Source organism: Lissotriton vulgaris, chromosome 10 (genome assembly GCF_964263255.1).
Source record: "Lissotriton vulgaris chromosome 10, aLisVul1.2, whole genome shotgun sequence".
NCBI classification, from domain to species: Eukaryota; Metazoa; Chordata; class Amphibia; order Caudata; family Salamandridae; genus Lissotriton; species Lissotriton vulgaris.
Window position 1 is genome coordinate 1,155,366,938 of NC_141698.1, and position 17,474 is coordinate 1,155,384,411.

Consider the following 17,474-nt stretch of genomic DNA (forward strand, 5'->3'; position numbering starts at 1 on the left):
TTTTCACCATTGATGGGAAAGCAGGTGCACGGCACACCCCGTGGGAGGCGAGGCTCAAAGCAGGAGCACGGCACACCCTGGGGGGCGAGGCTTTTCACCATTGATGAACGCAGGTGCACGGCATACCCTGGGGGGGCGAGGCTTTTCACCATTGATCAAACGCAGGTGCACGGCACACCCTGGGGGGGCGAGGCTTTTCACCATTGATGAACGCAGGTGCACGGCATACCCCGTGGGATACGAGGCTCTTCACTATTGATGGGAAAGCAGGTGCACGGCACACCCCGTGGAAGGAGAGGCTTTTCACCATTGATGGAAGAGCAGGTGCACGACACACCCCGTGGGAGGCGAGGCTCAAAGCAGGTGCACGGCACACCCTGGGGGGGCGAGGCTTTTCACCATTGATGAACGCAGGTGCACGGCATACCCCGTGGGATACGAGGCTCTTCATTGATGGGAACGCAGGTTCCAGGGAACTGCTGAGAGGCGGCCATTTTTCTTTTTTTTACATCCACACGCACATGGGAGGTGAACAGTTTGTCATTTCTAAAATGACGGATTTACAATAGGGAGATCAGAGCTGAGTTACCAGGTGTCAACCCATGGATAAAAGGACGGGAAACTGCCACACTAGAATAAAGTCCCATTGCACCTAGCAGGCAGCAACATTGCTTTGTTTTCTGGATTCTCTATGCCGCACTTGTGCAAGAGAGGATGCAGGCCCTTCCTCAGTGGCTTAAGAAGAGGCAGAGATCACAGCACAAGTCTTGGCCCGATCAGCTGGTTGTTCTCACTTTATCAGTGTGGCGTCCAATTCTTGGAATGCTCTCACGACTGCTCTTCCTGGCCCAGGAAGGTGATTGGTCCTCTTAGGGCTCAAATGTATCTGTGACATCACTCGCTGGCCCTGGCCTCCAGCTGGATCAGGACACTCTTGGCTGGTGGTTGTGGTTCTTTTCAGTGAGGGAGAGTAGGAATGTCAGAGGTAGTATCCTGGTGCACGGAGAGTGTGATGGTCCGTCAGGCTCCATCAAAGGATCTCTTCGTAGACTGAGAACTCTACTCTCGAGAAGAGGAGACTCTGGTGTCTGTCAATGATCCTCAGGGACATTTTGCTAGAGTTTAAAACTAACAGGCTTGAGGGAATGTGAGAAATCAAGTTAAACAAACAACTCAAGATTTGCGGTGTTGCTGCTGGGTGCCACCGCCTCCTTTACTGGTGCACTCCACAGCTGCTGGTCTCGAGATTCACCTGAGCCCGGACAATGTTTAAGATGCAGAGCTCAGTCGGAGTGCTCAGATTAGCATTATAACTAAGGTGCTCAACTGGGCAGAGTTTACCCATCATTCACCTCTGAAATACAGTGGGTGATGCTAACCTCTGATCAACTCAAACTCAGCTAGGTTGAATCCCAACTTAGCATTTTATATTACTACCTGAACTCCATGTGGAGAAGACAGACTTCAAAGCTTAAGTGACATTTAAATGTCTACAGATCCTGTCCTTCCTTAACTACCAGGGTCCGGTCTAACTGTCAGAACCAACACAGAATACGGTATTGCACGACGAAAAAGAAACTTACAGCTTAAGCAGACTAACCTAATGAAAGGGATTTGAGGAGTACAGCTGACAGAGTGAGATTAATAGTTGGCACACAACATCAAATCAAGACTCTAGAATGAAGAGGCACACACTTGAAGACCTTCCTATATACAAAAAAGGAAAGCAGTCACTGCAAGGGGCTCATATAAAAAGATGGAGGCGCTTTGTTAAAAAGTATCTGGGCGGAGGAAGTAACCCCTGGACTGGTAGCAGTGGGAAGGTTCTCCAGACCTTGGAACAGTAAGAACCCAACAAACTTTATAGCTCCCACCAAGGGTACAATCTAGCAAGAATGAAGGGCAGCTCCTGCGCACACACTAAGGGTTTCCCTTTCTCTACATGTACAGCACATTAACAGGAAAACAAAAGCAAAAAGACATGCCTCAAGGCAGGTCCCACTCAGTGCTAGCTTTCATTTGTTGCTGCAGACAGCTAGTCTAAAAACCAACAAGACTTAAAAACTGAAAACAAATGGGCAGACTCGAGCATGGATAAAACGTCCACGCTCTTGAACACGCTGTACATTGTGAATGGTCTCGCGGGCTCCAGGCTGATGGCAAGCCGGTTTACAAGGCCCTCACTACAATGTTAGGATAGTCAAAGAGAATAAAAGATCTGAGGAGTGTTGGTACTCAGGGGGTAAAACTGAAGCCGAACGCCAAAGCATAGAGCAGACAGTTATGTGCACCACAGGCACTCAGACAAGCCCAGGAGGCCTGCACAACAGATAATCTTAGACCAAAACACTGCTCACCGCTAGAAACGGAACACAACAAAAGTAGTCCTTGAAGTGTCTCATATGTGCATGAACCAAGAATCGGCTACAAACTTGGAGCACACGAACCTTAAACAAGCTGCACAAATCTTCTAAGTGAGTAGGAGCCACAACGGATTCGTCTGCTCAGATAGGTGACAGACCGATTTCATTGCAATACACATCCTAGTTGATGGTGGCTGGTGACAGAATGACAGCAGCTGATTCATCCCAGAGGCAGCATGTGATATCTAAAATATTCTGTTTTCCAAGCTGCACAATGACAAGAAGCAAGGTCACTTTGGGCTTATCTGTCGTTTTGTAGAGGTGGTGTACTGTGAAAAAACAAAATCATCAAATTTAGATGCTAGCAGCAAGTGATATGGAATACTGTATATTACACAGAAAAGCTGTTCCACAGTGATCCTTTGGAAGGAGTTTTGATGTCCCAGGAGTGTGTGTACCTGTGTTTTCAATCGGCTGCCAGTCCAAACTACAAAAAGGCATCTGGAGTTTCATTAGCTTATTCTGCAGTAAACACTAAGTAATAAATGTTAACAAATCGCAAAGGTTTTCAGAACCTTGAAAACAAAAGTTATAGGCATCTTCAAACAAAATACATCTACATTTTAAGGAAAAAAAAGAAAAAAGTGTGCTTAAATCGCAGTCCATGTTCATTATGAACGTTTCTTTTGCCAAGCAACCCAGGCACAGAAGCACTTCAGTTCCTTTCTCATGTGACACCACAATTGAGTGCAGAGAATGGACTTCTGCGAGAGCGAAGCCCAAGCCCAAAGGACTCTTCAGTGACAAGCTGAGGATCCATCTTCTCCTGCAGGGCTCAGGTACCGACCCGAGGTGCCATCGTTAGTTGTAGCGCTCAGATACCGACCCCACATGCCATTTTTAGTCGTGGCGCTCAGATACCGGCCAGAGGTGCCATCTTTAGTCGTAGCGCTCAGATACTGACCCGAAGTGACACCTTGCGTCGTAGAGCTCAGATGGATTTAGAAGAATCTTGTTTGCTGATGAGAACCTCGAGAAGTCGAAGCTTGGCTTTTATTTTCTTGTATTCTCTGTAATCTTCGAGCCGCTGAGCTCGGTCCTCCTTCTGTGCATTCCTAGAAGCAGGAGAAAAAAAGGACTTAGTACTCAGCAGATAATAGGCATCTAAACATAGTGAGAAACTGCACACTGTAAAAAGTATGTTTTCTTTATGTAAATAAACATGTGGTATTCTTTAAAGTGCTTCAAAATGAAAATGAACAAGTTACTTATCTTCGGTAACGATATATCTGTAAGAAACATTAGTTAGTTATAGATTCCTTACCTTAGAATTGTCCCCAGGCGCCAGACTGGATCCGAAAAGTTTTTGTCAGCAGTACACCTGCGCGTCAGTCGACTCCGCGTCAGTCGGCGGCGTCGTGGTCGCTAGGATGACGTCGCAGAAGCTACTTAGACACCGTCCTCACGTGCGGTCAGTTTTGTACACGACTTTCCGCGACAGGGACGCAGAGCCATGCAAGACACTGACCACTGGTGCACAAAACTAGGGCCCTTAACCTTAGAAATCAGATTGCAGAATGGGGAGGATGGGTGGGGCGCGAAGGAATCTATAACTAGCGAATGTTTCTTACAGATATATCGTTACCGAAGGTAAGTAACTGGTTCATCTGACAGAAACACGTTAGTTGTAGATTCCTTACCTTAGAAATGATACCCCAGAAATACCAACACCAGAGGTGGGTCTGCAAACTAAGATCACACCAGAAAGTCATGGAGAACAGAACGGCCAAAGAAGCTTTCTCTCCGGACTTGGCAGTAGTGCTTGGTGAACGTGTTCAGTGATGCCCACGTAGCTGCCTGCAGAGGTCATTAGAGGGACTTCCCACCTCAAAGCAGTAGTGGCCGCCGTCACCCTGGTGGAAAGGGCGTGCAACCCTACTGGAGGCTCCTTTTTAACTAGAGAATAGCAGGCTTTAATGCACAAAACGACCCATCTAGAGATGGTCTGTTTGTGTACGGCCCGACCTTTCTTGGCGCCTACGTAGCCTATAAAGAGCTGGCCATCCACCCGGAACTGCGAGGTGCAATCCAGATAAAAGGAGAGCGCAAGTTTTGGGTCCAGACTGTGGAGCCTCTTCCTCTTTCGAAGGATGCTGAAAGAAGGCAAAGTAATGGTCTGTCCTATGTGAAAGGCTGTGACAACCTTGGGCAGAAAGGATGGACGAGTCCTGAGAACTACCTTGTCCGGATGGACAGACAGGCAAGGAGGCTTAGATGAAAGAACCTGGAGCTCACTCACTCTTCTGACAGATGTGATGGCAACCAGGAATGCAGTTTTAAGAGTCAGAAGTCTCAAAGGACAGTTGTGAAGCAAATTAAAGGGAACGCACATTAAAAAAGTCAAGCCTACGTTCAAGTCTGTCTGCCACCAATGCCCTCATCTACACCACTAACACCCTCCCTACCTCATCCACAACCATTCCTCCCAACCCCTCTCTCCTCTCTAACACCAACCCGTACATCGACGCCACGGAGATCTGCACGAACACCAACCCACCCCCTCACCTGCACGCTAATACTCAGGTCAGTCACTCACCCTTCCCTAACTCCAACACTTATCCCACACTGGACAATATTATGCTCACCTTGCTCCAGTTCAAAGAAGACATGCACAGCATCAAAGAGGACATTCACACCATCAAAGAACTACTCCTCTCTCATCCCAGACACCCCTCACACACCACCACCCCCCCTCCCAACTTGCCCCCCACCCTTCCGGATGACTCACACTCTACACCTCTCACATTGGACCGCGATCCCTGTCCACAATCGCAACTACCGCCCGTCGCCCATGCAACCCTCTTTCGGACATCGACACACTCACCCTCCTCCGCTCATACGACCCTGCTCCCCTAAACCACACAACCACCACTCACCTCTCCATTCCCACGATACACTCAAATCCCCGTAGACCCCCCACACTAAGCAACAGAATCTCCGTCCCTAATAACCTTAGAAAAGTCTCTCTCACTCTAGAACCCTCTACCTCCCCTGACACACCCCGTCTCAAATGCACTCTCCTCAACTGCAGATCGGCCTCTAGACACTCCTCCGCCATCGCTGATCTCATCTTAACATTGGACCTTGACCTAATCATCTTAACTGAAACCTGGCTAACGGAATCGTCTACACCTATGATGGGCATTCTGGTTCCCCCCAACTTCCACATCATTAGACTTGAGAGGTCTGGCAAGATAGGTGGTGGAATCGCACGCATATACAGGAACAACCTTTCTGTTTTGAAAGTCACTGCACCTTCCCTACCCTCCCCAACTTCCTGTGAATACATCTGCCTCGATATCGTTAGTGAGGGCAAACCGATATGCTCTCTTCACGGCATCTACCATCCACCCAGGGACAACCTCACCTTCGCCCAACAAATCATGGATATGATCTCTACCAACTCCGGACGACAGCTCACCCAAATATACCTTGGTGACTTCAACCTCCACTGGAACGATCGCAATGATGCGGTGGTAAATAGTCTCAAAACTTTCCTCAACGCCCTTGACCTCACACAATTTTGCAACAGCCCGACCCATGAGAAAGGCTCTATCCTCGACCTTATCATCTCCAAAGAGGACGCTATCCAACTTGATTCCATTCAACCTTGTGACTGGTCAGACCATCATGTTGTCACATTCTTCATCAATGAAAAAGTCAAAGTCAACACGGTTTAATCCTCCAAGACTAAAGTCTGGAAAAGAGACCTGAAAAAGCTCAACCCACAATCCCTACCCCCGAACAGTTGCGACCTCCTACTCCCTCCTACTGGCGCTACGGACGTCCAATCCTTGACTGACCACTATTTCAACGCCATGACCGCAATAATTAATGAGGCTGCACCCATGCAGTTAAAAAGAGTCTCCGCTAAAATCTCCAACCCATGGTACGACGGGAGTCTCAATGAGGATAGACGAACCATGCGAATGGCAGAGCGCACCTGGAGATCATCTCCCTCTGCACTGCACCTAAAAAACCTGAAGGAAAAGAGAAACGGCTACTTCAGGAAAATAAAGCGCTCAAAATCAGCCTTCTTCAGCCTCCAGCTCGACCAAGCAAAAAAAGTCTGAGAAAACTGTTTGAGCCAATCAGATCACAATCCAAGGATCAACCCCAACCACTCAACACTATGCATGAATCACCCTCCTGTGAAGACTTCACTGCTTTCTTTATCCAAAAAACTGACAACATAAAGTGATCTCCTCATTGATGCGAGCCTTTACCCCAAATCTCACTGCATAGCACCCACGGAATCAAAAAACAATGCTACATGGTCATCCTTTGACACCTATTCTGAAGAAGAAATTGGCAAATTGCTCGGCACCCTGAAACCATCCAATCACCTCACGGACCCCCTTCCTGCTAATGCTGTCAAAGACTTCACCCCTTGGCCCTTCCACTCTAGGCTAAAATCATCAACAGCTCACTTCAACAAGGATCCATCCCGGACTCCCTCAAAGTTGGACAAGTCACTCCTTTACTAAAGAAACCTACAGCCGACCCATCTGATCCAAACAACTACCGTCCCATTACCAATATTCCCACTCTAGCCAAACTCCTGGAAAAATGCGCGCAGCTACAATTGACTAAACACATTGATCTGTTTGATCTCCTCAACCCTCATCAATCAGGCTTCCGAGCAGGGCACAGTACAGAAACTGCTATGACTCACATTATTGACGACGCCCTTCAAATCCTAGATCAAAATGACACCTGCCTCCTCATCCTTCTTGATCTCTCCTCAGCATTCGACACTGTTAAACATGAGAAGCTACTTGAACTTTTAAACACAAGAATGGGTCTTTCTGGGGCTGTTCTCAAGTGGTTCACTTCCTTTCTACACAACAGGACGCAGAAATTCAAGAACAACAACCTGATGTCCTCGCCAATACCTGTATCGTTAGGTGTCCCCCAAGGATCCTCCTTATCCCCAACGTTGTTCAACCTAGTCATGGAACCTCTCACCACCTTGCTACAAGCATCCAATGTACTCTTCCACATGTACGCCAATGACACCCAACTATATCTCAAATTACAATCCCCCAAAGACATTGTACTCCTGAACTCAACGATCAGAAACACCCAATCCTGGCTTCCAGATAATCATCTCAAACTCAATGCTCTGAAAACAGAGTTCCTTCTGATTTCACCCCCCGCGAAGATCTCCACCACTCAAACTTGGCTTAAACACCTAACTGCGCTCAATGTCCAACCCACCATTGTGGACTCAGCAAAATCTTTAGGCATAACACTCGACACCAATCTCAACATGCAGCAACATATCAGCAAGGCAACTAAAGGAGCGAACTACCAAATCAATACCCTGAGGAAACTTAAACCCTTCCTCCCAACCAAAGACTTCCAAACTGCAGTACAAGCACTAGTCCTCCCTCGAATAGAATACGGCAGCATAGCCCTCTGCGGGCTCCCTCTAACTTCTACTGCACCCCTAAGAGCTTCTCTAAACACGGCAGCGAGACTCACCACTGGATCAAAAAAGCACTCTCATATCTCCCCTGACTTGAAATCTCTGAACTGGCTACCTTTTGAAGCCAGAATACATTTGAAAATCGCATGCATGACTCACAAGGCTGTACACCTGAGCTCACCCGGATACCTCACCCAGAAGCTGACAATCTCTGGCGGTTCTAGAAACACTAGAGCAGGGGTCTCCAACCTTTTCTGTAGTGAGAGCTAATTCTGCTCAAGGAATTTCCTGCCGAGCTTCTAGCATATTTTGTCACTGTAAAATGCTGATGATATGTATTAACATTACACTATGATCACCCTAAGAAAGATTTATCAGGAGTCACCACCCAAGTATTCCAGTTATAACCCGAATGCTAGGAAAACGTTTATCAATATTGAATGCTTATAATCAAGTAAAATTAAGATCATCACATGCTGTGTGCCACAAAGGGTACTACTACAGCAGTAAGTCTCCCCAACTCAAATTGAATTATCATTCAGCTAACAACTTTAAATGTGTTTTAGAATTTGTAATATTTTGTCTTCATTAGCATATTAGTTTTAAAAAAAAAAACATTTTTCTATCAAAACCACTTTCCACTTTCCAGCAATCAAACTCAATTTTCCAAAAGAAAAACCTTTTCAGAAAAAGCATAACTTGTTCCTTTAAAAATCAAACCAGTTTTCATTGCTAGAAAATACACATTCCCTAAACATCAGCTTTTCGTTTTTATTGAGTACCGCCATGTAAAAATGCCAGGGATGGACAAATTCTGCTTCAAATACCCAGGAATTGGAATCATAGGCCATGCATGCTCACCATTACACTATTAATGCATCTGTTATGCTAAAAATGCCCACCATTAAACTGGGGCTACCACTGTGCCACAGCTGGATGCCCAACATATATCAGTTATGGACATTATTATGGGAGAAGCGGTTGCCACTCTGTCAGGAATGGCTAAAAGCAGATCAGTCATGCTCCTAATATGTCAGTGATGGCAGCAAGTATGTAATTACTAGACTTGTATGCCCAAAATAGCAAAGGATGCAATATTATGGCAATGGCACAATTATACCATGAACGAGCACAATTGCGTCAGATGATGGGGACAGCATACATATGTGTCAGCCCTTGACACTAGGAGTAGCTTTAAGGAACCAACACTGTTTATTAGGGAAGGACACAATGTCACACACCCACACAAAAATGAACATGATGCTTCTAATTTTCTCTGCCCTAGATGCATCCTCTGTTCTCTCAGCTCTTTGGTTGATCATGCTCCCAACTAACACATTTTCACTCTAGTCTAGTTCTTGCAGTCACACACTTTGGGCGGTTAGCCCTGGTTACTGCTTCCACTATTCTTTGATCTCACACACGGTGTGACTGATAGAGTAGGGCATATAACATGGCCAATCTCCTTCTTAGGTAGATTTAAAGTAGATAAAGATGGTTCATGTGACAGACCCATAGGCCAACACCGTAGCCTACACATGCTTCAACACCATCCACATACTTCGCAAGACATTTAAATGGATCCCTTCAGAATCTAGGAAGACCGTCACCCATGCACTCATTACCAGCAGGCTGGACTACCGGAATGCTCTCTAAGCCGGAATCAACAAATCTCTGCTCCACAAACTCCAGACAGTCCAGAACGCCGCAGCCAGACTCATCTTCAGCACCCACGACAAGACCACATCACCCAGCACCGACAGGACCTCCACTGGCTCCCCTTCGAAAAAAGAGTGACCTTCAAGCTGCTCACACACCTACAAAGCCCTCCACAACACCGGACCCCAATACCTCAACAAAAGTGACTAGAGGCACAAACAATCTTCTGCTAAAACCTCAAAGATTCCGGAAGGAAAAAATCGTACAAACGCTCCTTCTCAGGAATGGCACCCAGGATATGGAACTCACTCCCTCCTGAAACCAGACTCATCTCCTCCATCGCACTCTTTAAGAAAGAAGTAAAAGCTATCCTCATAGCCAAATACACCTGATCCATTAACGGGAATTCTTAAAGTCTCTGCACCGATCTGCATTATTTGCTCGATCCCTTCGATGATTCGTATTACTTGTTTTATTTACTTACCTGACTGTCTATGCTCACACTTATGTACTATTTGCATTATCAATGTATCGGCTTTACCATGCTCCCTCATGTACCTACCCCACCCCACTTATTGTCTACTATGGCGCTATACCGAATGGCCTGTTATGCACCCTCATGTTTGTATTCCCCGCCCTGTAAAGCGCTCTGATATCTGCAAAGATCTTGTTCGCGCTATATAAAACTTTCAAAATAAAATAAAAATAAGTCCCACTGAGGTATAACAAAAGGAATAGAAGGAAAGAGTCCTGATCATATAGCCAGCACACCCCGTACGATCCGGTCGGAAACGGCGTTTTACGACCGGATCGTACGGGGTGTGCTGGCTATATGATTTTACCTATCAATAGAAAGATTGTCGTAACTGAGAAATGGGTGTGGAAATAAATGAACAAATAAAGATATCTGACAAAATTGGAGACTAGAAGTTGCAGAGATGAAGCCACCAACGGACAAAAGGAATAAAAATGAAGTTGCCTTTCCAAAAAATCTTTATTTTCTGCATGAAGAAAGCTGACAAGTATAGCCACTAAGTCTGTTGATTCGACTCATCCCTGGGCACATATATTCCATCTACATGAATGACTAAAACTACATGATCAAATTGTACAAGTGAACAAATAGAACCATATACAATACATTTGGTCAAATCTAGATTAAGGGTACCCTGTGTACACACGCTGAAGAGAAAAACTTTTTCTTTGTTGGTCCTGAGGAAGGTGGTACGAGCCCACCGAAACGCGCGTCAACCTGGCGTGGAGATTCACGATTAATATCTGTTACCTCAACCTCAGAAATTGTTTGGGATGTAAAAAGAAGTGTGTGTAATTGTATGAATGAGCAGGTGTGAATGTTGTTAAGTGTGTGGTAGACCGGGTGCTTGTTTTCTACTATAAAAATTCCTTTTTATGTATATATTGAACTGTAGAGACAAAGGAACTGTTTATTGAATTGTAATGTTTATATGATTATAAGTACTATTGATGAATACATATGGTAAAATAGTAAACATAGAAAAAGTCTTTTTTGATATACTACAGAAAAAATGAATAAAATATCAAAAACTAGAAAAAAATAATTGTGTACCTGTGTTAATCTGAAGGCTTATTGAATATATGAGCTATGCCTTATAAAAAAGTATGATAAGGCCATGGGGGAAATTTATTATGTTATTGAAGATGTTGTCCTCTTTTCCCTGGTCATAAATTAACATTAGTGGGGTCCCAAACTCATGCTGTCATTCTGACCGAAAACCCGGGATAGAGGATGAAAGATTGGGATCATAGCCTGAATATCCCGGACTCTCTGTTCGGGAGGATAAACCCGAAACTGCGTCTAGTACAGAACCGCTCCGATGAAGAGGAGCTTCTGGGAAGGAATCAGGTGTGACTTTGGCACGTTGATGGAGAACCCCAGCAAATGCAGGAGGTTGGCCGTAGTCTAGAGGTGGGAGACAGCTGCCTGGGGTGAGCCCGCCTTCAGCAATCAGATATCTAGATAGGGAAGGACTGGAACCCTAGATATGCGCAGATGAGCTGCGACCACCGCCATTACTTTTGTTAACACCTGAGGGGCGCTGGTAAGCTAAAGGTGAACATAGTAAAAATGCTCGTGGCCGAACTTGAACCGCAGGTAACACCGGTGGGCCGGCAGGACGGGGATGTGAAAATAAGTGTCCTGCAAGCCCAACACTGTCCCCCAGTCTTGAGGGGTCGAGAGCAGACAGGACCTGAGCCAGGGTCAACATTTTGAACTTCTTCCAGAGGAAGCAGTTGACATTCCTGAAATCCCAGATAGGACATGGGCCCTTTTCCTTCTTGGGCACTAGAAAGCAGTGGGATTAGCACCACAACCTACTTCTGGGGCAGGAACGAGCTCAATGGCTCCCTTGGCCAAGAGAACCATTACTTCCAGTTGGAGAAGCGCCAGATGAACCCCCTACATACGATGATACTGGGGTGGCATGGCTGGAGGAGTAGTGGAGTAGCCCCTTCAGAATATCTCAATAACCCACCTGTCCTGCATGATGGTGTGTCAGTAGGGGGAAGTGATGACGAATCCTGGGGCCCACTGGATTTTGATGGGCCTGAAAGGTCGGACTAGGAGGGTTTGGAGGCTGCTGCATAGGGGGCGAAGGTGGACAGGCCTGCCCGCTGGCTCCCAGAACCACGCCTGTGGTTCCCAAGTCGCCGGCCGCATGGAAGTTGAGCTTGCGCCCGCCCGTGGCTCTGAAAAGAATGTGTTGGGACACTCCTTCCGTGGCCACGAAAGGGGCGAAAAGCAGACCGTGTAGGTTGCGAGGTGGAGAGGCCCAAGATCTTGGCCGTAGCCAGAGAGTCCTGAAACGCTCTAGCACAAGGTCTGCCTTGTCGCCAAACAGGCGACGGCCATCAAAGGGCATGTCCATCGAGGTGTTCTGGACATCCCCAGAAAAGCCAGTCGTCCTCAACCGCGCGTGACGGTGAAGCGCTACAGACGGTGAAATGATCCTGCCCAGTGAGTCGGTGGTGTCCAGAACACATTGTATGGCAAACTTTTCTGTGTCTCTTCCCTCAGCAACAGCAAGGGAGAGCACAGCCCGGGCCTTCTCTGGACACTGAGGCAGCACCTGCGCCACCGTATCCCACACAGAGTGGGAATAACAGCCCAAGAGGCATGCAGTGTTCATCGACCGCAGCCCTAAGCTGGAGGAAGAAAACATTTTCCTCCCAAGCTGATCAAGCCTCCTGGATTCCCTGTCCGGTGGTGCATTAGGGAATGCGCTCTGGGACGTAGAGGCTTGGACTTTCAAGCTCATGGGGGAAAGGTGTTGGGAGAGGAACGCGGGGTCGGCCGGGCGGTGGCACTGGGCAACCATCCTATCCACAGGAGCCCCTGTGTTGGGCCGGGACTACGTCCCCAAAAGGATGGCAGTGAGGGCATAAATAAAGGGCAGCAGGGGCTCCGAAGAGCTCGCTGCTCTGTCAGGAGATTAGTCATGACAGCCACAGAAGGTAGCTCGAAGTCCGGCTCTGTATCCACATCGATGCAGTAGCCGGGGTCGACGCCGGCTGGAGGTCCAACATGCATTGGCTGCGGACATGGTCGACCTGCGCCGATCCAGATCCAGGCCTGGATCCAAGGGGGCCTTGTGGTGCCGGGGCCGAAGTAGCTGGCATTGAAGGCCTAGGCCCCCCCAGCGGACCCATGGGGCCCAAAGGCGCACCGGCTGTCGGGCTGCTCAAAGATGGCGGGCATGGCTTCATAAAATTGACAAAGCTGGGCAGGGGTCGCTCCCGGTCAGGCCAGAGTCGACCCTGAAGGCTCTGCACGCAGAGCCACGAAAGTTGAAGAGTGACAATTCTTCTTCGACTTCTTATGCTTCAACTTACCAGACGAGTGAGAAGACTTTGACGAGGAGTGATGGGGGTTCCGCAATTGGTCCTCGGACTTTCCACGCAACCTGGACCTCGAGCGACGCGGAGCCGACTGACGGGCCTCGAGGAGCTTTCGGGACCGCTCCCGCAAAGACTTCAGGCCATGGTCCGGCAGTCGGAACACGACTTGGGATCGTGGTCGCGCTCCAGACAGTAGAGGCACACGCGGTGCGGATCAGTTCCAAACATCAGTCGAGAACAGGAACCACAGGACTTGAAACCAGGCATCCCTCGTGCACCGGGAGGCGATATAGACTTTAAAAAGATTTGGCAAAAAGTTGCAAAAAGTAAAAAAAAAATTGATTGGGGGTGCCGCTCTGTCCGGACCTGCGCATGCTGGAACGGAAAAAGAAAGAACTGACGTCAGCACTCGAGGGTGGCGTCTAAGTAGCTTCCGCGACGTCATCCCGATGACCATGACGCAGACTACGATCACAGAGTCGACCTACGCCACCTACTGACGCGCATAGGTACTGCTGAAGGAAAAATATTCCGGATCCAGGCTGCGCCTAGGGGTAATTCTAAGGTAAGGAATCTATAACAAACGTGTTTCTTTAAGATACATACTTAATTGTAATAGATGCAATATAAATTAACATATTGATTGGGTTTAGAATAAAAGATTGGATTTTTTCTTCTTTAAACTGTTGGCCACAAACATGGCTTGCTATGTAATGTTACTCTCACATAAAGTTACACAGAACCAACCACGTCCCAGTAATGCTGCACAACCTGAGCGATGCAGAGCCCCTGGAAATCACTTGTAAATCCAACACACCAAGAAAGCAGCCTTAATGCTGTTGCAATATAATTGCTGAACGGACCTGCACCCTCAATTGTCCCCACCTGGAAGCTTCCCCATTGTCTGTAGCAACAGTACATCATTGGAACATTCAGTCTAGCAAAACATTGTGCTTTAGTGTGCCCGTCAATCTCTTTGTGTTCATCTCTGTGACTGAGCTCGAGTCTAAGTGTCTCTTTCCATATGTGAATAGGTCGGTCTGTCACTCCCAGATGGTGTGTAGGTCTCAATAAGAGTTTATTACTGCATATTAGGAACTCTAGCAAACACAAGTTTTGACAACGCGCATTCTCAACAGTAGGGAAAACATCTAATCAACGTTCTCCTCTTAAGATTTTCTGTGCTATCTTGGGATGGAGTCACCTTTCGTGATCAGTAGGTAGTTGTTGGCTTAGTTCAGCTGCCCTGGTGTTCAGAAGGCCCACCAGGTGGCCGATGACCTGGGATATGCCCGAAGGTCGAGCCAACTCCAAAGGTGACTAGCTTCTTAACACTGGAGCCAGAACCCCACCCAATCCTTTTTTTGGCAATGCTACATGGCAGTTTGTTGTTCATGAGAAGTTGCAACAACAAAAAACTGATGTGAAGTCAAGTTTCCACCGTCTTGGGGGCTGCTGGCTGCAGGACACACTGGGATTTCTCTGGAGCAGGTTCGAGGTTTGGACAGGCGGGTAGGGCTGGGGCCACGTCTGTGGGTGAGCAAATCCAGTGCTCACGGGAGTCAGGTTTGAGGTTGCTGGCTGCAGGACACACTGGGATTTCGCTTGTGCAGGTTCGAGGTTGGGACAGGCCAGTGGGTTTGGGGACAAGTGGGTGGGCGCCCTTCTCTTCTTAGCTTTAGCACAGCTCTTTGGTGCTCATCTTGGTCAGTTCTCGTCTGAGGAGGCAAGGTTTGGGGTGGTCCCTGAATACTAGATTTAGGGGCTTTGCAGGTAGGTAAAGGTTGGGACCAATGGGTCATCCTCCAGTGGGAAGCCACGACTCCCAGGGAGGTTGCGATCCGCCACAACGCCCAGGGAGTTTCCCATCCGCCACGACGCCCAGGGAGTTTCCCATCCGCCACGACGCCCAGGGAGTTTCCCATCCGCCACGACGCCCTGGGAGTTTCCCATCCGCCACGACGCCCAGGGAGTTTCCCATCCGCCACGACGCCCAGGGAGTTTCCCATCCGCCACGACGCCCAGGGAGTTTCCCATCCGCCACTAGGTTGCGGCTCCCACTGCAACCTTCCTTCCAGCAGCGTCTATCCTTTTGCCCTCCTCCTTTGGTGGACAGGAATTTCCTGTGGCTCATGCAGATCCCACTTCCAGGCAGTGTGCACTATGAAGGAGTCTGGAGACACAATCTGTAACGTAGATCAGATCTGAGGGAGATGTTTACTTTTTTCTACCCTAAGGGTAACCACCTGGGTTCTAAAGGGTTCTTTAAAAAAAAGTTTCAGCCGGACTTAGGCATCGGCTTTACGCAATGTGAGTAACTGCCACTAATCGCTCTGACTTTGCTAATGTTTCCACAAGTAGTATTCATCCTCTGGAAAGGTATGCATATCCAGCTCAAGGTATAATGCAGCCCATTAAATGACCCCGTGGTAGGTCATCATGTTGTCAGGGGGAGAGGCCTTAGGTGAAGCAGGCTCTACGTCTGCATCCCCTGGAGCAGGGGTCTCCAAACCGGTCCTGGAGGGCCGGATCCATGCCAGATTTTTAAAATTACTACATGTATCTCAATGGGGATATCCAAAAAATTTGGCATGGATCCGGCCCTCCAGGACCGGTTTGGAGACCCCTGCCCTGGACGGTCTGCATCATAATCCTTCCACGGGTTGTTCATCGGCTGAGCATAAAAGGATGCCTTGTTTTTGTCATGAGGAATCAGGTGCGTCTCCTAAATACTTCATGTTGGGGTGTTAAAGGGAGTGACGGGTAGTAACCAATGGGCTACTTAATTTTAGGGTTCCTACACCCCCATATGACCACTTCCTGTGGGAATAACTCTGACCCAGCAAACCTAATTTCACCCAAAACCAAGTCAGTGGAATTCTGGTTTTCCTGTTCACATCAGGTAGCCCCCTTAGGGGTGGAACGAGCCTGGTATGGAACACGCCTGGTGACTAGCTCATTTTCCCCGCTGGTTCTGGAGCCATGTGGGTCTGAGCAGGCGGTGGCATGTCCCCTGTCTGGGAGAAGCCAGAGCCACATATCAAAAACTGCAGACGCCTTTGAAGCCTCCAGCCTTGATATGTTAATTACTTAGCCATCCTGCTTGGAGAAGGTGACAACACCTCCGGCCAGAGCAGGCATCGTTTCTGCTCTCAGACAGCGTCGGCTATCACCTCTAGGGGGGGTCAGAAACCGGTCTCTGGTGGCAGGGTGGTCTACACCGGTCACCCATGACACTGGCAGTCGGTAGGTTTTCAGGGGACACCTATAAGGTGCCCTCTGGGTGCAAGTATTAAATCCATCGCTGGCATCAGTGTGGGTTTGAAGTCAAGTCAAGGAAAGCTTTATTCAGCTGTTTTTTAAGACAGACATAAAAGCGCATAGAAAAAGAACATTATCATTTCATAATATTTACAGCAGCACAACAATAAAAACTCAGCTCCTCTTACACAAGATAGTCCAATTACAACTCAGTAATGATACAACATTTCCTCTATTAAAGCGCCTTCTTTAAAAACATTGCTAATCTTTACGCTATATGCTCATTTCCCAGTAGCTGGAGTAAAAAACATGGCTGGGCAACACTGCCTAAGCTCCTGTTTTTTTTTTTAAATGGAACAATCCAGACTTTCCTTGACTCAGTATAAAATGTACAGAACAAGGCAAAGTGCATAGTTGATTGTTCTGAGATTTTGTCCCAGGGACACAGTAACAAATCGTGGGACCAATCCTTAATTTTCGGTAATGACACTAATCCAGTACATTTCCATATCTAAACCTAGTTAAAAGAAATGTGTCAAAAGTTCCTGGTACGAAAGATAGGTAAGGCTCCATCCCCCAGAGTTCTACGTAACTGATGTTGCCTCACACTAGTTTTTGAAATTTCCCCTGCCATTCTGATCGATTCCAGTAATTTAAGGCTCGTTCTTTAGTGTCTTTCTAGGAATCTCCAGCATGGAGGTTGGGTATGAAAAATATTCTGGATGACCCAGATTGTTCATGAAATCACAGACGCATCTAATACAAAGTATCATTAAAGATCCTCCAACCTCAAGGTGTCTGGCAGGATCTCCCGGTTTCAC

General features: G+C 47.6%; 1 protein-coding gene across 4 annotated transcripts in view; it reads right to left on the reverse strand.

Annotated features, from left to right (window-relative positions):
* Positions 1–493: 493 nt before the first annotated feature.
* The window catches only part of FAM13B (family with sequence similarity 13 member B), a 476,175-nt gene continuing 459,194 nt past the window's right edge, over positions 494–17,474 (reverse strand). For 2 of the 4 annotated variants that reach the window (XM_086942255.1, XM_086942256.1), the window contains one exon: positions 494–3,478. In XM_086942255.1, coding sequence (XP_086798381.1) covers positions 3,355–3,478 — 124 coding nt within the window. In that variant the 3' untranslated portion in view covers positions 494–3,354. The remainder of the gene's footprint in view (positions 3,479–17,474) is intronic. The other 2 variants (XM_086942257.1, XM_086942254.1) reach the window with 1 other exon arrangement.